At 44.4% G+C, this 27,337-nt stretch overlaps 1 protein-coding gene across 4 annotated transcripts in view; it reads right to left on the reverse strand.

Moving 5' to 3' along the window:
* Positions 1-25,197, reverse strand: part of TAF4B (TATA-box binding protein associated factor 4b) — a 70,835-nt gene extending 45,638 nt beyond the window's left edge. The window contains exons 1-6 of one of the 4 annotated variants that reach the window (XM_083822685.1): positions 24,726-25,197; positions 9,516-9,664; positions 8,671-8,778; positions 4,489-4,656; positions 4,263-4,385; positions 2,054-2,143 (exon numbers count right to left, since the gene is read on the reverse strand). In XM_083822685.1, coding sequence (XP_083678811.1) covers positions 2,054-2,143; positions 4,263-4,385; positions 4,489-4,656; positions 8,671-8,778; positions 9,516-9,664; positions 24,726-24,999 — 912 coding nt within the window. In that variant the 5' untranslated portion in view covers positions 25,000-25,197. Of the gene's footprint in view, positions 1-2,053; positions 2,144-4,262; positions 4,386-4,488; positions 4,657-8,670; positions 8,779-9,515; positions 9,665-17,804; positions 20,518-22,243; positions 23,663-23,723; positions 24,580-24,725 lie in introns of those variants that run through there. The other 3 variants (XM_083822688.1, XM_083822686.1, XM_083822687.1) reach the window with 3 other exon arrangements.
* Between the last annotated feature and the right edge of the window lie 2,140 nt (positions 25,198-27,337).

Genomic DNA, 27,337 nt, shown 5'->3' on the forward strand with positions numbered 1-27,337 from the left:
TTTGAAAATAAAGTTGGCTTTACAGGGGTTTTTTTCCATATTTCCAGTGTTTTTTAGAATTTACTTTTTTTTTTTTTTAAGTTATTGGAACAGGCAAAACCAAAAACATGCAGCAGCTCTGTCAAAAATCTGAAGCTCAAAAGATAAGAGCCAACTCCACAGAGAATCCTCCCTAAAACTCCACCTTACTAGCTACAAATGTGTTGGCAATGACCCGTATCACATCTCTGCCTAGACTTGAGCCACAGGCACTTCCCCCCCAAACGAGGGCAGCACCAAAGAGAAGTGCTGGTTAAGCCAGCTGCCACTGGGCACTCAGCCCTGCCGCAGCCGCCCAGAGCATGTGCCAAGTAAGGCTGGTCTGTACCGACTACACACCCTTCAGGTGTTTCAGAAAAAAGGCAACCACAGCACAAGATGCTTTAAAGGATGGGTAACGCTATGAGGTCAGTTAACTTCGATCCCAGCTGTGCCTTAACAATGATGCTGAAGTTTTCCTGTGTCATTGTTCATCTCGCGTACAGCAAGGATAGAGCATCTTATCATGCGTTACAATGGTACGGATACTGCCCAGACCAGAGAAGCCTACGTGATACCCAGGAGCACGCAGCAGCTCTGCGTGATGCCAGCACAGACCTGACAGAGGCTGACGAACCCAACCTAATGGATGCTCCAGTCCCATGGAGCTGCTTCAGGGTCTTTGCACCAAACCTACCAATTCTCCATGTTGGGGGACAACTTATAAACTCCGGCAGAGCACTTTCACAATTTCTGCAGCCAAACTTGCCCTGGCAGCTAGCAGAGCTCAAAGACAAGCTTTGCCCATCGTGCTGACCCTGCGTGCACAGCCTGGTCGCTCTGCAGCCAGGATGAAACCGTCCACGAGTAGCAGAGCTGCCTGTGCTGCGGTTGTTGCACAGGCTGCTCTAGGAAGTAACATCAAAACTCTGAACTGCAATCGGCTGTAATAATGCAGACTGGATTTATTTATTTATTTAGGTTTTTGCATGGGCATTTAAAAAAAACAGGAATTTAGATTTTTTAAAAATGTAACAAATACTGACATACCACATTAAGCCCTGCAGAGGAGACTTCTAGTCTCCTGACAAACCTACTAGCAAAGCACTTAAAGGCTGTCACTGTAACAAAAATATTCATCCCATACTTGAAGAGATTAACACCAGATATCTAAAGCAATAGCAGCATTATCGGATGTATTGTTACATGGACTGTCAAATACAAAGAAAGAGGGCAAACTCCAGAAAACCTCTATCACAGCTTTACCACATAACCACTCTTCCTTGATTCTCTGCTGTGCCTGTAATGAATGTCAGAGAAAAGTACAGATCTATCAGGTCTAACAACACTGTGTGCACTGCAGTTAAGCAAATATAACCAAGTTTTCACTGGGATTTAGCAGTCGCTATACGACAAAGATGTTCATTTTCGTTTTGACTGTCAATAAATTCCATTCTACAATATGCTTTCAAGAAAAAAGAAAGCATTTTCTTATTTTCATGATTACTTGCTTGAACAGATTAGAGTTATCCCGGGTTACTCTTCCTAAGTGGCAGGAGCCCGTGAGACATTTTCTGGAGAAAGGGGTGGTTTTTACCCTGCCTCCAGTTAACAGAAGCCAGCAGATGAGTGAATATTGAGCGTTATGCAAATTCTTTAAGGTCAAGTACTGCATAAGCTGCGCACAGCCTCTATTGTCACTCTTCTGTATTAGAATTCAAACCAGCTACAGTTTTGCTAAGGAAGTAAAAGGTCATCTTAGCGTAGCTGCTCTACGGTAGACATACCAGCTTCCAAAAGATTTGTCTCCAGTAGTTACTGGGGAGTAATTATGCTCCAACATGAGAATACAACTGAAGTTAACACCTCTGAAATCCCCCACAAAAATCTCTCCATCTTTCCAAGAGCAGCAGTCAAATAGGGTTAGGCTAAGCACCATTTCCTCAACTGATCTGGGCAAACAACTACTTGAAAACTCTCTTTTCTGGTCCTCCTTCCCCCATTAAATACCATATATCCACAATCAGACACTTACCTTAAGAAAAGGAACTAAATACGGCTGTGGAGAAGACTTGAGCTCTATGTACAGCTTCTTTGTAAATTCTTCTGGTTCAATTTTTGCTTCCTAAGAGGAAAATATAATTACAACAGTAATTTATAACCGAATCTATCTCCCTCCCTCCCCCCGATATGTGTATTAACAATTCATGGAAGTTTACATTATCACGGTGTTATTCAATTTCAGTATTCTCAAATGCTTTTTTCCTCCTGTATATTTAAAGAACACATTTTAGGATAGAATGATGTTATAATTTAGATACGCTATTTTAAAATTAAATTCCTTTGTTCGACTACAGGCAGTTAATACACTTAAGGATATCTGTTCAAACACCCATTCACTGAAGTGAACTGATAGAAACAAATTTGTAAGTAACACTGATCCTTTTGAATATCTCTTTTATGCAGAAATATTTTAAATCCATCAAGAGTACTTTATGCTGTAAAGGTAGTTTATCTGCATAAGGATCAAAATTTAAATAGATCCGAGACAAAAGACAACTCAGTGCTGTTTTTGTTAAACAATTCCAGTCTAATGCTCACTAAAGCATAATAAAGCAGAATACTTAACGCCTTCTTTCTAAAGCAGGAGAAGCCAAACATCAGAACATCACTTTTGCATACCATCACAGCAATGCTCCTCCAGCTCACAAAGCACAGTCTCCTTGAAGCTTTTTGCTCTGCCTCACCACAAACACCTGTTTCAGTGGCTTGAGAGGGTTAGGAAGCCACAGCAGCCTTCCGGGACCCCCTTGCACATCAGCAATGGGGCTGAGGTGGTGGATAGCCCCAGACACTGCCGCCACTTCTCACCCTCCCAGGTGAGACCATGCAGTTACCTCCTTCGGGAAGGTACAGAAACACACAAGGACGAGGGACCCTAGGGCCAGTCTCTCCATCTGCAGAGAAATTATGCTTTTCAACCTTATCCTCCCTGAGGACAGCTGTTCCAAGGAGCTCCGTGATAAGAGGAGCGGGTTTAAGGACCAGATATTCATAGAAGGGAACTTTGGGCAGCTCTCCTATCCAGTCGTTGGACCCCACTGAGCTGCAGATACAGGTTGCTGAGGTCCCACTGACACAAATGCAATGATTTGGTATACCACATCTCAGTGCAAATAAGGTGCTTGACACCCACTCCATGAAATGCTGCCTTAAGGACCACTTTACTTCACAGCTGGTGTTTACTTGTTTCCCTCATGCATATGAAACATTAATTTATTTTGCATTTACATCATACACACATACTGAATGACAGAAGAACAGCATTTTAAAAATACTGTAAAAAGGCAAAGAAATGCACTGTTAAACAATTTATTAATGGCTGGTAATTACTGTTCTTTGAAAAAAAGCACTGTAAGCACAAGAAGGATTAATTCTCATATGTTCCTACAGAAGCATAGTGTATAGTCCAGCAGGGACACACAGGCAACAGAAGAAGAGAAGGGGAATCAAATATTTTTGCAAGCCTGCATCTTAAAACAATCTGTTCCCTGCAATCATCCTTCTTTCTACACCTTGCTTTTCTAGACTGAAATATTCCTTTGGTAACACAAAGTTGTCTCCCTCTACCTGCACACAGCCTTCTGCTGAAGTGGAACAAAACTGCAGCAGTGGTCAAATGCCAAGACAAGGAGGGGCAGAAGAAACTATTACCGAGAAAACCCAGCTGTGCTGAGCTACACCACAAGGCAAGGAGAGAGACATTGGCAAGCCACCACATTATCTTCTCCATCCTGTTGTCTAACGACAGATAATTTCATGCTTATTTCACTGGAGCTTCACCATCAATGTGCAACTCGGTGCTGTCTTGGGAGTAAAGAAGTAAAATGGACTCAGTACTGTACTACAACCTCCAGAGTAAAACCCTTGCCACTGAGGACCCAAAACTACGCTAGCGTGAAAAAACAGCTCAGACTCAAAAGCTATGTAAAAACTATCAGTGCCTCCTGTCATCAGATACCTGTGTGCATAAAGTGAAATGGGAATGTGTGGGAGAAAATACAGTATGGGATCCAGCTAAAATGAGTGTTATAAGACTTAGGAGACTCAGATATATTCTGCCACAAATCCAGCTCTTTAGCTGTTAAAAAAAAAACATAAGCAGAAAGAGAAGGAACAAGACTACAAAGTCAATGTCAAAAACAATATAAAAATGACACTTTGCTTTAAAAAAATAGTCTCACCAAGAGATTTTGCACCAGATTCTTCACGTTCTGCCCCATCTCAGGGGCTTGAGGTCCACTAGATGCCAATTTTATTAGCGTGGCAAGGAAATTCTTGCATTTCTTCACATTCTCTAACATCTCCTAGCGCAGAAATAAAGAGAAGACTGTTAGATGTTGCATTGGCTCTCCAACCTCTGATGAATATAGAGAATGTTAATTTTTAATTAAATTTTTTTTTCCTTACTGTAGAAGCGCTGGTCTGTGCTACTGTTGTGCCCTCTGCTTTCACAGAGACTGCCTTCTGGGAGATGGATTGTGCAGGTGGTCCTGTAACTGGAAGTTTTACAGGTGTTCCAGTACTCGAAGGCTTTACAGCAGTAACTGTAGTAACACTAGCTGTTGCAGCTGCTGGCTGAATAGAAAAATTAACACTTTTTAAACCAACGATTAATATGACAAACACATACTGTATTCTGCTAGCATATTAAGTAGCATCCTCCCGCCACACTCGAGATTACTATTTAAAACATAAATGAACAAATCTTGTCATTGTTTTTAGAACTTTTGATTCATTTCCTTTGAGAGGCTCTATTTAATACAGTAAGTGACAAAACCAGCACAGCCATCATTCTGTTTTTGAGTCAGTGGGTGGTGGGGAAGGATGGAGGCTCACACAGTCTGAAGTCACTGCCTGCAACTTCAAGAGAAGAGGGAAAGGTTAAGGCTGTCTTGAAGAAACCTACTCCTTAACTTTGTCAAGCTTCTACGGTTTAAGACTAATCAATTTAGTTCTAAGCCAAGTTATACTATTCTGAAGATAAAATATGACTTCAAGTGATTATTTATCTTTCCTTCTTCCCCTGCAGCTCCTCTCCCAGTTGCAATGTCCCTTACGTTTCCTATCATGCAGGCACCAGGTCGAAGATGTCTTCTGTCCACTTTGGAAGGATGCATGTGCCAGCGAAAGCAGCCAGCTGAGCAAGAGCACCCAAGTTCTTCCTGTTTTTTCCTTGTGGGCACCAATTTGGATCTCTCTCAAATCTGCCCAGACACAAACCCTTTCAAAACTCATTTATGGGACTTTCAGGTCTTTTTCAAACCTCTTTATCTATTAACAGATTCTGAAACTCCAGCAGCACAAGAGTTGCAAAGGTTTACAGCAAAAGATAAAATTGCCTTTCTCCTTTGCAAACCAGGCTGAAAAACAGTAGTTGCCAAAGAAAACCTACTAAACATGAGTATTAATACTTCAGATACATAAAAAAACCTGTTCTTCTGATATAACGGTACAAGTAAAATGTTTCATTTCTAAAAAAAAAGCACACTTTTCATTTTCTCAGCTTGTTAACTAAAAAGCCATAGTTTGACCTCACAGAAAACAGAAATAAGCAAAAATTCCAGTTTAGATTTGAAGCCTGAAAGTCAGTATTGTTTTTTTCCTGCACCCATTACTCATAAGATGGTAATGCCCAGCTTACCCTATCACAGATAAAACAATATCAAATCAGAACTGGATAGAGTTTGTGTAGAATATCAAAGTGCTTTTAAACCCTTCAGAACAGGGAAAATTAGTGAGTCAACCTTTAAAGCTAGAGCAAAAACACTGGCACTTTTGTCAGACTGTTTCCTGGGTGGATCCTTCTCCCCCCTACACCTCCCCAAGCCGCTGCCAGCTTGACATGAAAGAAGCAGGCAGCTACCAGAAAGCTTTCCAGCTTCGGCTCCCACTGTTGGTAACACTTTAATAGCTCTCTGCAGGATCTTTGCCACCACCACTGCCTCTTCCAAGGATGAGGCTCAACAGCTCTAAGACCACAGGGAGGCAAACTGGGCACGAGAATCCCACAAACAGATGGAAGGGAGGAAGACGGAAGGGGACAGAGTACAGACCTGTCAAGCTGCAATGCCTTGGGCTTTTAAAAACCGAAAACATGAGGTTTGCTGGAGCTGCTCTCTTGCTAAGTCCAGTGTGTTTACACATCAAGACCAGAACAGTATTTCATCAGCTGAGGGAGGGAACAACGGGAAGTCTGCTTGACCCTTTTCCCAGAACGATGAATATATGGGAATTAACTTCTGTCATCTGCCCTCAACCTTTTTCGGTACTGACAATTCTCATTCTCACTTTGAGCAACAGAGAAACAGTCACCACAAAAAAAAAAATGGCATTAATCCTGCATATTTTGAAGTCATTTCAAGAGAAGTGCTCTGCATCTAAATGAAAGTGCCCCAGCATGATGCTAATTAGATACTTTGCAACTCTGTTATCCCATCTGGGAAGAAGGTAAAAAGATTTTAAAAAAAAGTACAGGTATTTTGTCCAACCTCTGAGCTCAAACATTCAGGAATGACAGCTAACATATGCTTTTGTGGATGAGAAGAATAATCCTGCAGTCAGTAAAAGGAGAGAGTTCTGCATGCAGTAGTGTACAAAGTTATACTCAGCACAGGATAAGAGAGACAATCAAGCCAAGTACTATTTCTTCTCCACTGTCTCCCACTTTCTGTCATGACATTGTATTTCCACACCAACACTCCTCTTCCGTTACCTCCAAAAACTCAAAATTAACACCAGCAAGTTCTTTTAGGACTGATGAACAACACAGCTGCCAAGGACGCCAGGCCCAAGGGCTCTTCCTTTCCTTCCTTCCCCAGGCAGTTCCTGCAACCTGCCACACAGGCTCCCTTGTCAGACCTCTTTCATCTCACCTGCCCCAGGCTGAGGACTGAAGCAGCCCTGTGATAGCAATATGTATCCATACGAACCTACTTACTCTTTATTATAAAAGAGCCTTGTACAGAGGGGTTTGTAATAGTCTGCAAACAGGCAGGCTCTGAGGAAGCTGTTAAAAACAAAACGGCATTATGCATTTTTCCCTAGAGTCATCCTTCTGGCTACTCAAATCCAGCCCCATGCTCATTAGAAGTGGTCAGGTTTCTACAACCAAAAAAAGAAGCCTTGCCAAAAATACTAGCTCTTTAAATATCTCAGAAAATCACAAGTTGAACTGATTATATCAAAACTGAACTAAGAACGTACAGAAGAACCACATCAAAGACAGATCAAAGTTAAAAATTGAGAAGTTAATAGCATGATAATCCTCAACATTTATTCACATTAGATTGTGGGGATGCATCCTCACATCAGCTGTAAGAAATCTTTCTCTCTTCTCCCCACATAGTACAATAGATGACTATTGTTTTTATATCCTAAAGACTTCTATTTAGAGACCATAAACACATGGTTTGCAAGCTAGAATTCCAAAATAAAAATAGGTCAGGAAGACAGGTTACTGTTATTGTTAGACAAGAAGCATGTGTTGTTTCCACCTGTAGTAAAACAGAAAAGGTATTAAGAGATCTCTGGGTTTTCCCCTTTAAGCCCAACATTATCCATCTGTAGTGAGAAGGAAGAGAGAAAAGATCACAGACAGAGCTGTAAGTAATTTTCAGTTACTAATACAGAAAAACAGCAGGAGGACAGATCTGTAAATCAGACTGTTAGTTACTGCTGTCAGCAAACTTATCTCCCCATCTTTCAAACACACTCAAGGTCAAGAACATGCATCCAACATGGGGGGGTTTTGTTCATTTTCTGACTGCTTGGTCAACCACTATAGACCAGTCCCCTTCAAGCTCTTCTACAAGAAAAAAAAAAAGTACAAGGAAAATTTCTCCAGGGATAACAGTATATTTTAGCTGCAGAAAGAAGCATTGTCATTATACGCGCATATCCAGAACTCTGATGCGCAAGAACAGAGGAAGAACTGGATCTAGAACTGTCATGCTCTACAGGTAGAAAGGGTCTATTCAAAAGAGTCCTACAGCACTTCTCTCTGGTAAAGAGAAGTAAGTTGGAAAAAAAAAATCTAAACATAATGTGGCATTTCCAATCACTGTCTACCTACAGTTGTATCTTTGGAATCTGTCTACCAAATACACAGAGGTTTTCAGCTATGATCTTCCTTCAGCCTTTAATGAGAAAAACAAAAAAAAGTATCCAAAGTACAAACTTGAAAAACAGCTTGACTGGTGCAGCCAGCTTATCTTCCCCGCAGCACCATCTCAAATACACTTTTTCCCCCCTAAGAAATTAGGGAACCCAAACAAAAAAAGTATTAGGAAATCTCCATCTCCCAGAAAAGCTTCATCTAGAGCTTAAAGGAGCTCAATCACAAGGCACAAATGCATTGGAAATGGTTCTTTGAACTATTTATTTTACACATTGCTCACTGATATTCTGCAAGCACTTTCTACTGCAGTAAGGGAAAATCTGAAATGTGCTGGCAGAAGCATTATTAAGTTAAGAGCAAAAGCTATCAGGTTAGTGAAAACCACATTAGAGTTAGAAATTACAAGAATATATTCATATTTTCTCCAGTTCTCTCCATTACTTATTCCGTTGTGCAATGAAGCTGCTACCTACCTGTATTACAGCAGGTGGCTGAACAGTAGAAGCCACAGCATTTGTTGTTTGAGATAATGTTTTCACAGGAGTAACTACTGCTTTCTTTAGTAACTGGGTGCCAGAGTTCTTAAAAAAGAATAAATACATAAGTAACAATTATGCACATGCAGAAAACACAGGCACTGAAGTTAGTACCTGCTCTTGTTCAATAAAAACCAAGACACCTGCTCTTACAGTAATGAGACAAGTATCATTCATACAACCCATATTGTTAAAGCACTTTTCAACGCAGCTATTTGCCTACTAGTTTACGTGAGAACATATTCAGGGACATTTAGCCACAATGCCTAATCAGAATAAAATGGTTAAAGGATGAGCATTTGGGGAGTATTATGCGGACGATTACTTTTTTGGACCTACTTTTACTTTGTGTGCTGACTACCATTATAAAAGATGGAAGCAAAAAGCCAGCAGAGCTTAGGGAAGGAGAAGGAAAATCCTGGGGACCTGGGAAAGGTACTCAGCTTCACTTTGCTTCAGAGAAGTATCCCATAAGGCTGACAGGTTGCAGTTATACTAGCCATAAACATTTAGGTAGTATGGGTGGTGTTGCTTTTTTTTTTTTTAATAAGCACCTTCTTTCTCAAAATAGAGGAAATTTTTAAGTTGAACTATACCATATGCAATGACTAGCAATTTGAAAAACTGAGAAAGCAAAGCACAATGATCATGTGCGAAACATACCAACCATGCTGCTCAGAAAACATTCAAATGCTTAGTTAACCCTTAATAGCTTACTTGCAAACCCTGTTATGAACGTGTAACACACAGATACATAAAATTAAGCCCGTGAGAGAAGTTACCTGTACAGCACATATTCTGACTGCAGGTGTGCTGGTAGGTACAGACGGTCGTACGCTTGTGTTATTTTGTGGCTGAGTCTGTGCTCGTGCTATTGCTTGTTGAGATACCAGCATTAGTTGGCCATTGCTGCTTCTGATAAGAACAGTTCCTGTTGGAGAAAAACATCCAGACTGTTAGAAATTAAGCGATATTATGGCTTTCAATACTTCTGTGGAAGAAATAGCTAGACCACACTGATAAGCTACTGTAATATTTAGTTTCTTACCCCAAGGAACAATTGCCAAGAAATTTAAGAGCTAAAAAGCCTACATCAGTTTTACGCTGCATTTTATCACAGAAAACAACTCCCAAAGTCAAGTGACAAACTTGACTAGACAGCCATATCAAAACATTGTGTGTACAAGATATAAACTGCAAAGCGATTCATTATTTGAGTCAAAAGATATTTGGGACATGGAAAAAAAAAAAAGAAAAGACATTTCTCCCCACCAGGACACACACACACTGGAATTATTTTAACAGCAACCTCTTCATGCAGTACTTCAGCCTGCAAAACGTATCACCACTATTGGACTTAGCTGCCTCTATACACATTTTCCCTTTCTGAGCATTCGGGCACATCCTTGCAGGTGAAGATGCAGTTTAGAGGAAACCTGCAATGGGAACTGCAGCCTGAGTGATACCAGTTCACCTGCCTACACCAAGACCCTGCCCCTCAGTCAGAGGGCAGTGGTCCCCACCGAAAGCCATTCCAGACATTTCCAGCTGTCCCTCTGTCAAGGATCTGTCCAAAATCATTTGAATTCATGGATGTAAACAAAGTTGATTACAGCCAAATAGGAAAGCCCCCACGAAAAAGTAACTCTCCTGCCTTGTTTCCTTGGTTTTTATTTTTCCTTTTAAACTAACAGCAATGTCTGCCCAGCATGGTTGCTCCTACAACCCTCCTCCTGACCCATCAGCTATAAGGACCGACAATTAAACAGTTAACAAACAATGAGGTATTTTCACTCAAGCTTTCAAATTAAAAGCACTCTGAGGAGAATCAGATGCCTTAACAGAGTCCCAGCAGCTCTGCATTGGGAGCCATTCAGCTACCAATGCCTCTTCCTTCCTCCCTGTCCCCCCACGGGCTGGACTCTGGAAATCCCAGACATTTCAGCAAGGTCACGATGACAAAAAGCCAGCTGGGTTCCTGGCCTGGACCCCTGCAAATCTTCCACAGGAGCTACAGATACAGAGCACCTTCCCTCTGCCCTCACCTCCTTTACCTTCAGCAGCTGCCAGGTCCACCACTGCCCCCTGCACACAGCTGGTTAGTGAGGGCCTCATACAGGAAAGGAGGAAATGTACAGAAGAATGCAAGATAAGTAAATAAGAGTACTTCGTTTTTTAAAATATATTTTTTATTTATTTTTATTTATTTATTTTGAGGACCGCATAGATCTGTCTTGCAGGTTAGCCAACGTTTGAAGAACCCCAGTTCTTCTGCCACGCTAGTGGTATTTCCTGGTTTGTAACAACTCTGTATCATGGAACGGTCTTCAATGGCTGGTTCATCTGGAAGTTGTCAAAATATGCCACACAATACAACCTAAAACACTGCTTCCACCCAAGTTAAAATTAATAGAACAGTTAGAGCCACCAGCTCTTTAAAAACAGTTGATAAATGTGAAACTATTGCCAGGTGCTTAGAGGGAGCTTTTCATCCTCCGCATCTAAAAGCATAAGGCAACAAAAAACTTCATATAAAATTCTGTAAAACCAACCGCCTGCCATTTACACAGCACAAACTACGGCTGCCAGGGCTGCATCTAGAATGATTCCCCCCATTCTCAACCAACCTTTACTTGGTGGGGCAGATTCACAAGACAGTTGCGTATCCAAAAAAATACTGTTACTCCATCCAACAACTCAGCTTTCTCCTTCTCCACTGAAATCTTGACTATTGCTACATTTAGGTACAGATAGATCTTTTAATTTAATCAGTGAATGCCTGGAATCACAGAAGATTTTCAATTTTCTTCTCATGTCGTCTTATTTAAACAGCAATTCATAGCATGTAATTTCTCATCAGTCAAAAAAATGCCTTTTTTTCCTCGTTCACATCACATGCTTATGCAGATTCCATGAAAAGAGGGAAAGCTGACGATGCCACGCATTTAGATAGCAAAAGCATTTCTCTTTGCTCTAGGTCTCCATTCAGGGTTGTAGAAGCATCGCTGCTGGAGGTTTTAGGTTTACCTTTCTCAGCTTGCTTTAAAACCTCATTGCTAGCTCTACTCTTTAAGAAAAGATACATAAGTGCACCATTTAATTCCTTTAGAGATTTGGAATACGTTATGTTCTTTGTTTTCATGAATTTGGATATTTTGTCACTAGCCATTATATATGGGGTTGGTTGGTTTATTTTTTAATCATAACTGTCAGAAGCACAAATTCTACTTCTCTGAATCATACTGCAAGAAAGAAACAAAACAGGTTAATTACCAGCCAACTTAATTAATTATAAGGGTGGTTTTCACACTACTGTTATGAAGCTTCAGTTAAGCTCTGCCAGAAATGAAGACCGTGCCTGAAGTGTACTCCTTCCTCCAGTCACTTGAACAGGGAGAGCTTCCAGCAGGCTCCACTTGATGGGAAATTAACTCAAAAGCAACACAGCTGGAAAGCTTATGCAAATACTACACAGGTCATTGTTGTTCAATATTTTGAACAACAACAAAAAAGCACACAAAATAACCCTCCCCACCAGGGGACAGGTCCCAGTAGCCCCTTTACATTTGACCATGACAGCAGTGTTTCCCCAACAGCACCACGCCACAAATATGAGGGAACTTTCTACCTGATGACAGGATTAGTTTATACATGGACACTCATGCTTCATCAAAACAGTTCAAAAAGTCTTTATGTCTTTTAGCTTTATCACCAGGTGATAGCATGCACAGAAGAATTTACCCAAGGCCACTCCAGTGTAGTCACACAGAACTCTCCAGTGTAATATGAACCTTTCCACTTGGAGCAAACTTCAATTTTGCTATATTTGTACCATTTGGCAATTTTTTATAAGGTGCTAGCCTCTTCATGTCAATAGCTTTTTGTGACAGCTAGTGAAAGCAGAACTCTGAAACCAACAAAACCAATATGATGGTAATCTGCTACAACTGCTCTTGCAGGAGTAACACTAAAAAGAGACAGATACCAGCACAAATAAAGTTGAAGACAAACTTGAAGCTGCCGCTACTACAAATCTGTAAAGTGAAAAGCCACAAGACATCACTTCGAAGCCTCAAACACAGAGTTCTGGCAGTTACAACCTGATGTTGTGAAGTGACAGTAAACCAACACATGGATTGTCTGAAACAATTTGAAAGCTGTTGAGGAGGGCATTTTCCACTTCTGGTTGTGGCAAGCTACACTTTTTCACAGCTGAAAACAAAACACACAAACTTTTGATTCCTTTTCACCTTGAAAGGAATGCAATGACCTAGTGCTTAAGTCAATAGTGAAGGCTCTGAGAAGAAACATAGGAGGTAACTTCTGCCAGAGCAAAATTGCACTGCGCTCAGAGCTTCATGCACTGCATATAGCTGCACGAGTGTGAAATGAAAGAAGAGCAGGCAATGGTATCCCTGAGGTTCTCCAGAGAAAGCTCACTACAGAGTCATGCAGCTACCAAGATAATACTATTGGAACTGACAAGAAAAATATTGCTTATCAGGAGCTGTTTTCACATTCACTAGAAAGCACTTTTTTTGCAGAACCACACAGATCAACTCTTGCAGTCAGTCACTACACTAACTCCACAGAAAGAGAGGGGAAAAAAAACACTCTGAAGAACTGAAATTCAGGTTTCAGACTAACACCGCTCAGCACTTTTAAAATCTGAAAAGATATCTGCGATCTCTGACCAAAATATTGTACATACTTACTGAACAATGCCAGGCATCTTGCTAACACCACAGGTGCCCTCTTTTGGGCAGCACTGCCAAGAAAGCAATGCTTACAGGAGATGCAGCTTGATAGTTTTACACTAGTTGCTTCAGTGAAGAGAGGTAAGACGTTCTTACACTTTGATAGCCAGCCCAAGGCACAATCCCTTCACAGTTGCAAGGCTGTTCCTATTTTCAGATCAAAGACAGAAAATGTAAGTGAGCAGCCACCAGCAGGGACGAGGTGTTCACGGGCTTCACTGGAAGGCTCTGGTGTCTCTCAGATTAGCAGACTTTTTTACAATTAACTGACTTCTGTCACTAGGACTTCTGCCTACCCTGCCAAAAACACCCCTTGGGAAGCTACTTATTTTTCTTGACTGCCAGTGAACACATCCGAAATAAAATCAGCTACTTGACGTAAACCTTTTGCTCCCTGCACACCTACCTTCAGCCGCAGTCCTGCAGGAAGGAGCTGACAACAGAGACCCAGCTCAGCTTCCCTTAGAGCTAACCAGGAGGAGCCAGGCCACAGCTTCCCAACTTAGGGTCTCACTGGGAGCCCTGCCCTTTGTCCCCAGCGAGCTGCCTTCTCCTGAAGAGGAGCTGCTCCTTCAGAAAGAGCGCCCGGGGTCACTCAGACAGGGCTTAGACAGCCACCACCCACAGCACCCTCTACACATAGGCACACCAGCAGCACGTGCCATGGAAAACCAAAGGCCTGCTGTTAAATTCCCATTTGCTGCTTCAACCTCTGCGGTCAGGGAACGGTGTCAGGACCACCACACAGCTGTCAGGGTACAGCTGGGCCGGCAACCGAAGCTCAGGGCTTCATCCAGCAGGACTGCACATGACGCATGCTGAAAGCGTCCCAGCTTCCACCATTACGTCTCTAACGCCTAAGACAAGCCTGAGGAGGCCATTTTGGAAGGAGGACATCCACAAGGAGTTTCTGTGATTTTGTTTCTCAAGTTTCACCTGAGGTGAACTAGCTAGCAGGGGTGCTGCTGTGGAAAGGCACCGTCCCTCGTTCCACGTGAAGCTCAAATTGTCACATTAAATCACCACTTCGATTACACGATTTCCCACACAACTGCTTAACACAACAGCTCTCTAGCACGGCTTTGCCACAGCGCACTGCAGCACAACACAAGAAAGCAAAAGCCAGTCTCCTACTTAGGAAATCATACCTTTCACGCCTGCCTCCTCAAATAACATACAAGCAAGAACCAACAAAATCAGACTCAATTCGTTTAAGAGAACCCGAGTTACCACAGCTGCTTTCAAACAAGGGCGAGTTGTTTGTTTTGAAACAAGGGGTGCACACATCAGATATGTTCCCAATTTTAGTAAAGTTCCCTTCAGGATTGCATTGAAATGCTGAATACAGGTTAAAAACAGTAATTATAAATACGCGGGGTTTAAGTGAGACTTTCAGACCCCAAATCAATGAGCAAACAGTTTAACAACAAAAACATCGCTGCTGTTTTCAAACATGTAAGTGCTCTCTGTTCCTAAACAAGTCTGTTTTCACTGAACTTCTCAAAACAAAGGGACAGCTCTGAAGGCAGTTACAAGGTAAGAGTAAGATTTAGGGGATGTTTTTAGCAGGAGCTGAATGTCAACTTGAAAGGAAAATTAGTATTAAGTTTCTTAGAGTGCGTGTTTGGGATGAACCAAAATCCACAAAATAAAAGGCCAAACACTGCTAACCCATGCAGCAGTTTTGAAAACAGTTTCTCTCTCTAAATGCATCCTTAAAAAAAAAAAAAGGCAATTTTTCTTCTTCAATCCTGCTTGAGCCATTTAAAAGATACAAAAACACATTTCAGGACTAAGATCGATCTAAAACAGGCCTTAGAGACTAACTATTTAAATGGTGACCATACCAAGGTGCATTGTGTTGTAGACTGGCTGTAAAAGACTGCTAGACAGGCGGAAAGTGTTAATGAAATACTGTGAAAGACGTGGCAGGTGAGTTAGATACCAACATGGCCCACTTCTACGCAACTCGTATAACCACTAATATGTTGGAGCCCTATGTTTTCAGGTGAATTATGGACTGTGCTGCATGCAAGGTAACTACTTATTCCCCATAACCCTCACCTGCTACTTGAGTTTTTCTAGATGTCGACTGCAGGTTCCTGTACTGAAGAAGAAAAAAGGATGAAAGCCCAATCTGGAGGCAACACCAGTGACAAGTGCAGCTTCTCACTACCTTAAGAATGCTACAACAGCAGTTTGGCTGCCACCTGAAGTTACCCAGCCACAGGCTCCCAGTGACAAGTGCCATCTTAAATCGAATACAATCGTATTTTGACAACTGATCTTCTGGGGAGGCCATGAATATTTCCTGCTTGGGGACTTCTTGAGGGAAAACGTGTGATTGCTCTTACATTTCCTAGACAAGCGGGATAGAGGGCTTGTCTACACCACATGGGCCGCAATGAGTTGTTCAGCTTGTAGTGCACTCCATCCACAAAGCACTTCATTGCACACGACAGATCATCACCAACCTCTGGAAGTTAATGTTTGTAGAGGCAAAAGGAATTCAGCCATGGTCAACCAATAATCACAATGGTCTGGTAGCAACCAGAACCACTCACCACATCCCCAGGCCCTCAAGCAGTTGATTCTCTTCATCTGTCATTTCACTAACTGAATAATTACATATCTCAGAAGTCACTCTTTGCATTCTTTCCTTGTTCCAGGGACGTTTGTATACTAATAGGTCTTTGTGCCAGTCGCTCAGAAGCTGTGACTAGCATGTGGATACCATGATACCACCGTGAGGTGTCCAATTTTTAGTTCTAATTCAAGACACCTTGTTTTGCCCATAGGTATGGAAGACGTGAATTTCCAGTCCAGGAAAAGCATTCAAAGGTCGTAATTCCAACTTGCTCTCATGCTAGAATAGAGGGAGGCTCAACAAAATGCAAGGGTGCAGAGAAACGCCAAATCCCACAGGTACTTTAAAGGAGTTGACTGCATCTTTGCCAATCACACGAACGCTGCACTGCAGATTTGTGCAGACCCTGGCCTACTGCTTTTAACGTTGCACCAGCTGTGGACGTCTGGTTGCATCTCAAAGCATTTCAAAGCCAGCCTTACCCGCAGACATCACTGTCCAGGTGTTAACAGCACTGTTTTGCTAGCAGCACAGTTTCCCAGATTACCTGTACTACTGTGAGCAGGTTTTTAAAGCACTATGCACCCACAACTCTGTCACACTAATGGCTCAAGGTGTGCACAGCCGAAACCTCCTGAAACGCCAACCTTTCTCCACTAAGCTTCTGTACGAACGCTGGGCACCAGCTCCTGAGACAGCCTGCACAGGCACAGCCTTCTCAAACATACAGAGCCAGCAAAGGGATGAAGAAATCTATTGTGAGCAGGATAGAACGGAGTCAGGTAACCTATCATTTCAAATTATTTGGCATTGTGCATCTTTCTGAAGAGCATAAAGCCCGCTCTCCCTCCCCTACTCCAGGAACTAGACTAAAAACGCAAATACCTGAAACCATGTTTCACACAGTAAATCTCACCCAAAGTGCTGGAGCCTAGCTGCTCACTAGTGCATTTTTGGGGCCCAGATGGATATCTGTTTCCCGGACTAGCAGTGGGGCCTCCCAACAGCATCGCTGCCTTTTCAAGGAATACAGGCCCGTGCTCCTGTTAGTTTTCCTAGACTCACACACAGTTGAGCTTCATTATTTGAAAATACATTTATATCCACATAATTTTACTAAGTAACAGTAGAACTCCTATGCAAAAATATAACTGTCCCAGTTGCAAGGTAGAGTACCTTTTATTTATAGCAAACAACAGATGTCCATACCAAACATCTGAAGAAAATCTGGACATTGCATTGATTCTTGGAGGGGCTGTAAATAACTGAGATCATAGACGTTTTCTGGGCATAGTTCCAAGATGGCACTACTGTTTCTGTTCAAACCCAAAGTGTATTTATTACACTTGAATCCCAAGAGTTTCTGTTTTTATTATGGGTAGGCATATGGGATTCCAGGCCAACTCTGCGTTCCACGAGGCAGTCTTATTTGATATAGTGAGAACATGTAGCTTTTGTCCTTGAGCCACATCTTTCAGCCTCTGGGATTGTTTCCCATCAGCATTTCCCCACCTCATCTTTGTGGCTCGCAACTTTCCTACTTGAGGCTTGGTTGCTTTCCTGCCTAAGTAATCAGACAGTTCCAGGATTGCCTACAGATTAGATAAACTGACTCTGAGTTCTCATGGACCCAAGTTACTTCATGAAGCAGCTTTGTGTATTTGCAGAGAACTCAGCTGATGGCAATAATACAGTATCTCAAAGGAGCCAAAGTGACATTTCCTTACCTTCAAGGGAACTACTGCAACAAGCCAGCGAATCCATACGCCACACCTTCTTCTAGCTTGCTGTGATCTCCTAGTATTCACTGGAGTCAAATTCCTTAAATAGCGAGTTCGAAGTCTGACACATAGCAGCACACAGCTCTATAAGAACCACAAGATATGCCAATACCCTGCACTTAGCATTTCTAGAACACCATGAGGCAATAAGCTGTTACAGAGAAATCTGAAACTTGTGGAGTGCTTAATTATGAATTTTAATTTTAGATCAAGAGATGCTAAAAACTGAACTGGTGCCTTGACAGAGTTCTAATAAAAGGCAGTATCACCCCCCTTTAAATCTCTGTCTCCTTTAAATAAGAGGAGAATTAACTCAATTAATCCAGACTAGTCTTGCAATGAGACACTTGTTCTCTTGCTGTTCACATAGGGACCAACAGCAGGTTGAATTCCACTTGATTTCCTCTAAACGCATATACTCACCCCTTTGTTGGATAATTATATTCATATAATATATTCATATACATATTTCAGAAAGGCAAGCATGGGGCTCAACACTGAATTTTAACACTGGTTATCCCCTTGTCCCAAATGGGATAGAACTAACAAAAATCCTTGCAGAAGACAGCAAAATTTTCATGCAAGTATTAGGTTCTGTCTACATGGATACTGTTGGAACTGTCAGCAAAACTGTGTGATATTTGTGAAGTGATAAGGATACAAGCCCTATACAGGTGTCCTGAATACACCCACCCCCTTCAACACACACCATCAGCTGCCCCAAGAGGATTCCCTCCTGATAGACCAAACAGCCAGCGGGACCTGGCTTCCAGAGGGCTCCACTTCAGCTAAAAAGCATCTGCCACTTGGCAAGCTGCAAATGAAAGCCTTGGAGAGTTTTGCCAACCAGGGCATCCTGCGTCACCCACTTCTTAACCCCACGTGAACATCCACACAAAGAATCTAAATTTTCCAGGCAACACCTAGGAGCAGCCAGTACCAACAAACCCATCTCCTCTGTCTCCACCCAACTGGGAGCGCACACGAGAAGAGGCCTTCAGGCATGGGCTATGAAAAACAAGACCAACCGTAACACCCAACTGCTCTTAGTTCAGCAACTTACCCCAGCAAGACCACTGAGCTTCATGAGTTCTGAACAGAAACTAGATCCGCTCATGAGTAACAAGGGTTTTCCATCTGCCATCGGGTTTTCCATGCTTCAGTTTTGATCAGAGTATTTCTTTGAGACAAAATCTGCCAGTGGACTTCATTCAAAAAGGTGACAGAGCAGCACAGACCTTAACCATCACAATTTGGGTAACAAGCAGCTTACCTACATCTTTTGTGATCTTTTCTGCTTTGTAAGTTAAACACATTTTTCTTGTAAAATCACCAGAATTTTCAGAGAAGTAGCTTCATGCAAAAAACTTCAGATGACAAAAACACACAAATTCTTCAAACGCATGGGACAGTACGTATCATTCATTTTTGATGCACACCAGAAGCTTTGCAACTTACAGCCAGACTTGCATAAACAACTCTAAGGTACAGTCCTACCCAAAAAAACATAGCACAGATTTCCATCACGTGACATGGCAAATACCTGGTTCTCTAAGAGAACTTAAAAAAGGCTGGTATTGCAAACTGCTCAATGTAACAACTCCAGAGCTTACCTACTTTCTCAGTGACTTTGGAAAAATAGTATTGAAATATATTTAGTATTTTTTTCGGCTGTCACTTGTGCATGGATGATGCTATTTTTACTTCTATAAGCATCCTTTAAATACTGCAAAAGCAACCGAAGTCAGGCTCAAGTTCTCTCTTCTAATGATTAAAAAAAGTTTAACATTCACCAATCAGTAATTGATTGTAAAATCTGAATAGCATGTAACATTAATTTTACTGAGCATCATATTTCAGTGCTCCAGTATTCACAGTGCATCTGCTTTTATGAGAAAACCATAAATATAGAAATTAGCTTTATATCTTCTGCCAAGATTTAAATCATAATTCCCATAGGGCAGCGCCTTTAATGATATGAAGGCATTGTTTCACCAGACTCATTCAGTCACAAAAGTAAAACCAAATCCTACGGATCAGCTGAAGACATTTACTCACTATCTTTTAAGTCTGTATTAGTTCCACAGGTCTGCCACAGCTTTGCTGATCCCTCCTCAGAAAAAAAGTTGGCTGGTGTTGCCTCTTGTGAAGAGAGGAGTTTGCAAACAGTCCATCCTGACAGAACTACTAAACAGAGGACACTACTGGGATAAAAAGGGTTGAAACCATCATCATTTAGCACCTACCGGTCATCCTACAGTGTAAGTATTATGCTTAGACTTCAAGAAATTATCTACATTCAGAAACCGCAGACTTTGAAGGAAAGCCTCTAGTTTCTTGACATGTTCAAACAAGAACTCTTTGGATATCCTCCTCCTACACAATCAAAGCAGAAAATAAGAATTTATTTTAAAAATCAGCACTTCCTTCTATTCCAAAGTGAAGGACCCATTGCAAATACGAAAACATCAAACTCCTCCTGCAGTTTTACAACCGAGAGACAACAAACAGGACAGGAGGGAGACAGGGAGTGCTGCACTTGACAGCCCCCCAGCCAACTTCAGGAGGCGGCAGCGTGCAGAGGTTTGCCTGCCCTCACCTCTGCAGGTGACCTTAGAGCTACACAATTAAGAGAAACCCGAAGAGATAGAGCCCTGTGCCAGCCAGGAGCAGAGCTGGGATACTGCATAACCTCCCTCCCTCCCACCCACAGGTGCCTGCTCGCTGGCTGCCTGTCTTCTGCCAGCAAGCACAGTCGTGCTTCCCAAACAGTTACTCCCTATCAGCCCAGATAAGCTGTAGGCAGAAGAAAACTTGCCAGGGACAGGCAAAAATACACAAGTGAAGAGAACTGAGCTGCAAACAGGAGCCATGGACCTGTGCCTGCCGCTGTTTCGCCTCTGAGGAGGATGGAAGGGAACATTTATACGGCAGCAGAGCCTTGCACCAGCTTGCAAGCCTAGAGCAATGCAGAGGCACGGCACGGACCCAGCCAGTGGACGTCTTCAGCAATAGTTTCAATTATCTATGCTGACCTGTGCCAGATGAACCAGCACTCTTCTAAGGTAACAATGGAGGATGCTCAGCATCCAGCTGAGCTCTGCATTTTGTTGTCCCGTCACAAGAGCAGGTCCAGACGAGGGCCATGAGGATGATGGAAGGGCTGGAGCACCTCTCCTATGAAGACACGCTGATAGAGCTGGGGTTGTTCAGCCTGGAGAAGGGAAGGCTCCAGGGAGACCTTAGAGTGGCCTTCCAGTACCTAAAGGGGCCTACAGGAAAGCTGGGGAGGGACTCTTTGTCAGGGAGTGGAGTGATAGCACAAGACTTTCAACTAAAAGAGGGTAGATTTAGAGTAGGCATCAGGAAGAAATCCTTCACTGTGAGGGTGGTGAGGCCCTGGCACAGGCTGCCCAGAGAGGCTGTGGATGCCCCATCCCTGGAGGTGCTCAAGGCCAGGCTGGATGGGGCCTTGAGCAGCCTGGTCTGGTGGGAGGTGTCCCTGCCCGTGGCAGGGGGCTGGAACTAGGGGATCTTTAAGGTCCCTTCCAACCCAAACCATTCTGTGACGCTATGTCTAACCGTCCTTTCAACACCTGCCTGTGATCAATGCTGTTACACTTGCCCACAGCGTTTGAGAACCAGGGAATAACTTAAAATCCACATGGGCAGACACAGAAGGGACAGGGAACTGCATTCAAGAAAAGTTAAGAAGGAAACCAAGGAACAACACTCCCTCATTGTTTTTATGCTCCTTCTCTACCCTCCACCTGTCCAAACTGGCATCAGGCCCAAACACACTAAGGTGAGCTATGAACATGTCTCGTGGCCCTTCAAAACATTCAAATTACTTTGTTAAAATAATTTATTTGCCCTACTCAGCTATGACAGAGAAGAACCAGAAATGCAGTAAGTGTTAGGAGAAACCTCGCCACTCCTTCCCCTTCCCGAGCCTTTAACTATTTCCTCCTGGTAACAGCACAGCTCAACCATTTCCCCCCCGCAACAGCAAGCTTAACTTAACCGAGGGTATTATAAAGCCCTGTTGAAAAGCCCCACCATCCAGTCTAAGAGTATTTAAGGCCGAAACGCCACAACCAAAGCTTCAGGGCAGAACCAGTCCTGTTGGAAGCACGTAAAAGAGCCCCCAGCTGAAAACGTAGTACAGTCAGACAGGCGCAGTCTCCCACCTCATCACTGCTGGTACAGGAGATACCCTTAAGGGTAAAGGAGGAAGGCCTTGAGTACACAGCACTAGTCCTACAGCTGGCCACTCGGCCCCAAACCTGCATTTCACAGAAGAAAATGCAGGAAAAACCTCGTTACTCATGAGCAAGTGTGGGTTCTGTATGCACCAGAGAACTTGCGAAGCTCAGTGATCTTACTTGGGAAACTTGGGAAACTTTGGCAGAAGGAAAATCCATGCTCAGAGAAGTGAAGAGCCATATCTGGTCGTCAGCCAGTAACTCCCCCACCTCCTGGCTTTGCTGTGGGCGAGGGAGGGAAAAGTAGAAGCTGAAAAAGAAAAAACAGCCTAAATCCATGACTTTCAAGAGCCCTTGCTGCCCGCGAACAATGTGGTCAAACAGGGCTATCCTGGGTGCCCTTCTTTTCCCCAAACAGCAGCCCTCTGCAAGCACAGGTGCAACGCCTGCTCCAGACTGCACTAAGTTCCCAAGTACTGCAAAACACCTGCTAAGAGCACTGCTGTCCACACTTTCTCAAAACAAGCCAATTCAAACACCTCTGACTGAAGCTCAGGGCGAGCGTACTGTCTGCACGCATTTTTCATTACAGCTTCCACAGGTATCACAGGTTGAATGCCATGGTTTTAAAGCCAGCTGAATTATCCCTTGCCAATTTTAGTCTGCATGGCTAGATTTTATCATCTACTTGAAACAAACTTATCAGGATTTGGTGGTTTTCTTCCACTGTCTTTTCTAAGTAGATCAGCACGTGTAGCTTTTATGCTATACATCTTGCAGTTAAGTATCTGGATGATTTTTATGGATTCCATATTTAAAAAGTAATAAAGACAGAAGTAGAACATTAACACTTTATCAAGCAAGAATGCATTTTTAAGTTGTCCATAGGATGATTATTCTGAGAGATTTCCCTGATCCATGTGAAATCTGACAACTGTGCTCCTTCTGCAGTATTAAACTCCATGCAGTTACTTACAGTTTACAACGCTGTACTGCACTGGCACCTCTGAACTTTGAATACAAAGCCTGCTTTCTTCATTTCTTGTCCCAAGAGCAAGGAAAACAAGCTGATGCAACAGAAAGGTAATGCTACTTTCTGCCACATCTGCCTACTGTCACAAATACAAGTCCGATTACATGCAGTATGCCCTCACATAACGAAACCAAGCTAATAGGAAAACAACGTCAGAAAGTACTGCAGAGTTGTTCTTCCCGAACGACAAGCACCTCGCACGTGCGTTCGTTCACCGGCACGTTTAACTGAACATCCTTCAGTTAAACCGGTCCATTCCGAGAGTCAAAACGCTAGGTAGAAAACCTGAAGATACGGGGGCCCATACCATTAAATAACAGTAACATATGTCCACTGTGGTTCATTTCAGAGGAAAGTTGGCAAGGAGTTAAGGCTCATCCTTGACTGTTGAATCCTCAGACACTATAGCGTAATGAGAGTGCTGGGAAATCCGAAGGAAAACTTACTTAATAAAGACTCCTTTTTTCTTATTACATTAACTTCTTACAGTTCCTGGAGAGGCATACGTCTTTGATACAGACACGTGAAAAGAAAGATGAAAAAGAAACAAAAAAGAGGAAATGCATACATGCAGCAGCAGCACAGGAATTAATGTACGATCAGCCATCCATTTAGGCAACATCCTACCTGAAAGTAATTGCGAAAGATGCTCCAACATAGGAACTGTCCTGGCAGAAAGCAGTTATAGCAACAGCAGCACTGAACGATACCATACCTTGGGATCTCAATATAGTGAGATTAAGGTTAGTGGCATCGGTCGCTGTATTTAAACACTTAAAATAAAGAAGCCCGACAGTGAGGAGAAGGACGTTTAGAACTAACAGCATGATCCTCTCGGGACAAAGCGCAGGTAGGAGCACCTGGCTAACCTCTGTTAGCATCCAAAGCATTAAGCCATCTTCATCACCACTACACGCTTCCTACCCTAACCTTTTCTTTGCTGCTATGGGAAGAACACCCATAAACGTGGTGCTTCTCTAAACTCTGTGTTTCCCACAGATGCTTTATGGATGAGAAGTGTCTCAGGCTCCATCGCAGACCTTATGCAGAGCAGTGCTTCGCCTCGGTAATGGTCCGTAGTGGCCTGGCTGGCTGCAGCAGCGAAAACAACTCCTCCAACACTGCTCGATAAGAGTAATTCCTCCAAAACAGCCTGCTTAGAGCATGAGCGAAAGCAGTAGGATTTGCATGCTAAGAGCGGGTTATTTCCACAGCTGTTGACACAGGTTCACGCTTCGCATTATTCATCCCTCTCAATTCCCTGAAAGCCTCAATTCTCAAGTCACAAACTACCGCAACTTGGCCAGTCGGCGGGCAGAGAGCAAGAGACCTGCCCCGAAACTCCCTAAAGACAACAAAAACTTGTTTTATGGAGGCTCCCAGATCCACACTGCGGTCACTGAGAGCACCTCCAGCGCTGTAAGCGCCCCCAGCGCCCCCCGCCTTACAGCCCCCAGGCAATTTTGGGGCCGGCGAGCAACTCGCCCCAAACTTTGCGCGCACCCGGGGGCCGCTCCCCACCGCGGCTGTCAGCCGCCCCTCGGCACCCAGGGGACCCCCGCGGCCCCCCGGCTCTCCCCTGCAGCCGGGGGCCGGGCAGGGCGCCCCCCCCCCCATACCCCGACTCACCTGGGGGCAGCTGCAGGTTGGCCGGCAGCTGGATGGTGGCGGCGGGCGGCCCCTTGGGAGCCACCGCCGGCCGCGGAGCCCCCCCGGCGGCCACCCGCAGCAGCGGGGGCCCCGCGGGCGGCGGGGCGGAGGGCGCCGGGCCGCCGGGCGCCTTGGAGGAGGCGGCGGCGGCGCTGCCCCGCGAGGGAGCCGGGGAGCCGGCCGCGGTGCTCGCCGCCTGCTCCGGGTGCCCGGCGGGCACGAGCCCTACGGGAGCGGCCGCCGGGGCGCTCATGGAGGAGGAGGAGGCGGCGACGGGGCGCGGGAGAGCGGGGGCGGCCGCGTCGCGTAGAGCCCCGCGGCGCCCCGCAGCATCGCGGGCGGGCGGCGCTCAGGCGCTGCCCCGGCGGCGGGCACACATGGCCGGTCCGGTCACCCCGCCGCTGCCGGCGGCGGCTCGGGCGGCGCACACGTGGGCCCGGCCTCCCCTGCCGGCGGCGGGAGGGAAGGAGGGGACGGCGAGGGAAGGAAGGCGGGCGGAGGGCGGGCCCGGGCCGCCCAGCTCGCCCTACTGCGGCGGCGCCCGCCCCGGGCCGGCCCCGCCGCCCCTCGCAGCCCCGCGGCCGGCCGGCGCGGCGGGGTTGTGTCAGGGAGGCGAGGCGTGCCCGTCCCCGCCGCGGTGGGGTGTCGGCGTGACCTTGGGCCGGTTTCAGTGGGGTTCGCAGCCGCTCTGTGCACCTGCTCCGCCGTGCCCCTACAGCCGGAGGCTCGCTGCTCGCCTGGCCGCGGTGGGAGCAGCGGGACTGCAGAAATCGAGGCCTGGCGTGCAGTTCGTCGCAGCAGTACAAACCCCACCAAATCCGGCGAAGTGTTAGCAGAAAGTTTCATTTCGGCACCTCCTACGTTACTCGTCTATCTCAGCCACGTTTTCAGGTGGAAATGTGCACAAGAAATGCAATTAGTTGAGGATGAAGTGGAAAGCTAAAACGTGAACCGAATACAAAAACAGTACAACTCTGCTCCATGCCCTGACAGATAGCTCCGTGCACTGCTGCTTATCACTTTGTCACGCTGCGGTAGGAGGAGGGACATTCCTTTTCTTGCCCATTTCCACCACAACCTTGCTCAGTTTCAGCATAACTGCTTATAAAGGCTGTCAGCAGCAGCTGAAAAGGCAACAGAGCAGGAATCACTTGAGAACTGCAAGCACGTGGCCACAGCACAGGTAGCCATATCCTCCCAGACTTCACTGGTACAGACAGCAACAGGCTCGAGGACACGTCGCTGGGGCGACCTGATTAAGTGCCTCGATTTTTATACGCACGTCCAGCTCGATCTGCCATACTTCCACCACTATTGTTACACTGGTAGCTGTTAACAGGTTGCAGAAAGTCCTGCTATCCCACCTTCATTTCAACATACCAGCTAAGAGAAACCGCACCGGAGATACATATTCCTAAATCCAGGAGCCTAACAGAACTATTTAGGCTCCAAACACAGTGCTTGCTCTCTCGCACAGCATCCCCTCGCCCTCATCACCACAGCTCTCCTTTCCCTTGCCTCAGGCATTCTGCCCTTCCAGAACAAACTCGGTCCAAAGTCCCAGAGAGGCAGCAGCAATACCTAGTTTCAAAGTGCAAGAGTGGACTAGAAAGACCCTGGAAGAGGAGGCCATGGGGTACGGCAGGGAGGAGGCACTCTCTGCACCCCTTTCGGATCTGCCAAGTCTGAGCTAATTAAATTACAATTACTTACGTGTATGAGCCAATGTTACACGCCCAAGGTAACAACCAGGGTATTAGTTACCTCCCATGTGTCCGAGGATGCTCAGAGAACAGAAGGCAGGGAAACTTCTCTTCCAGAAAAAAAAAAAAAAAAAAAGACAGTGACTGATGGCAGAAGGAGCTGGATGCACAGGTAGGCACGCTGTCCTCAGAACAAGCTCTGCTCTTCTGGGACTTGAAGGAAGAATGTAGTTGGCCCATTAGTTAAGACCAAGTTTCCTTTTCTTGGGGCCATTCAACTTCTGGAGGAATCTTTGAGACCACTATGAGAGTCCTTAGAAGGAAAAGCATACCTGGAAGAGAAAAAGAAGCAACTGAAGTAAAAGAGTATGCACTAAAGCTGGGAGGAACCACAGTGTGAAAAGAGAGAGCGGAAAATACAGCGTAGTGAGACAAAACATCCTGAGACTGCAAAAGGAGCAAAGAGGGTAATATGAAAGACAACACAGGAGAAGGTATAGCACAATGATAATGAAGAGGGGAAAAAAGAAGCACTGAACAAAGCCCACAAGATTTAGAAATATACACGTCTTTAACATAGTTTTAAAAATTACTGGGCTAAGTTAAAGTGCCATAAGCATCCTCTCCAAACAAAGCAGGTGTACCTATCATTCTGTGAAACTGCACAGGAAATAAAAGGAAGAGTTCTTTCTCCACACTGGAAAAATGTGTTATAATAAAGGAACTAATATTCCACAACTCCTGTCCAGACAGCAGTCCTTAACTCTTTCAAAAACAGACCTTCATGAAGTCCGTTTCACATCCAACACCTTGTTTCAACCCTATAAAATCCATCTAATATGCTTCAGGGTTTTTAATCTGTCAGTAATCCTCTTTACAAAAGTTTTA

The sequence above is a fragment of the Anser anser genome, assembly GCF_964211835.1.
Source record: "Anser anser genome assembly, chromosome: 2".
NCBI classification, from domain to species: Eukaryota; Metazoa; Chordata; class Aves; order Anseriformes; family Anatidae; genus Anser; species Anser anser.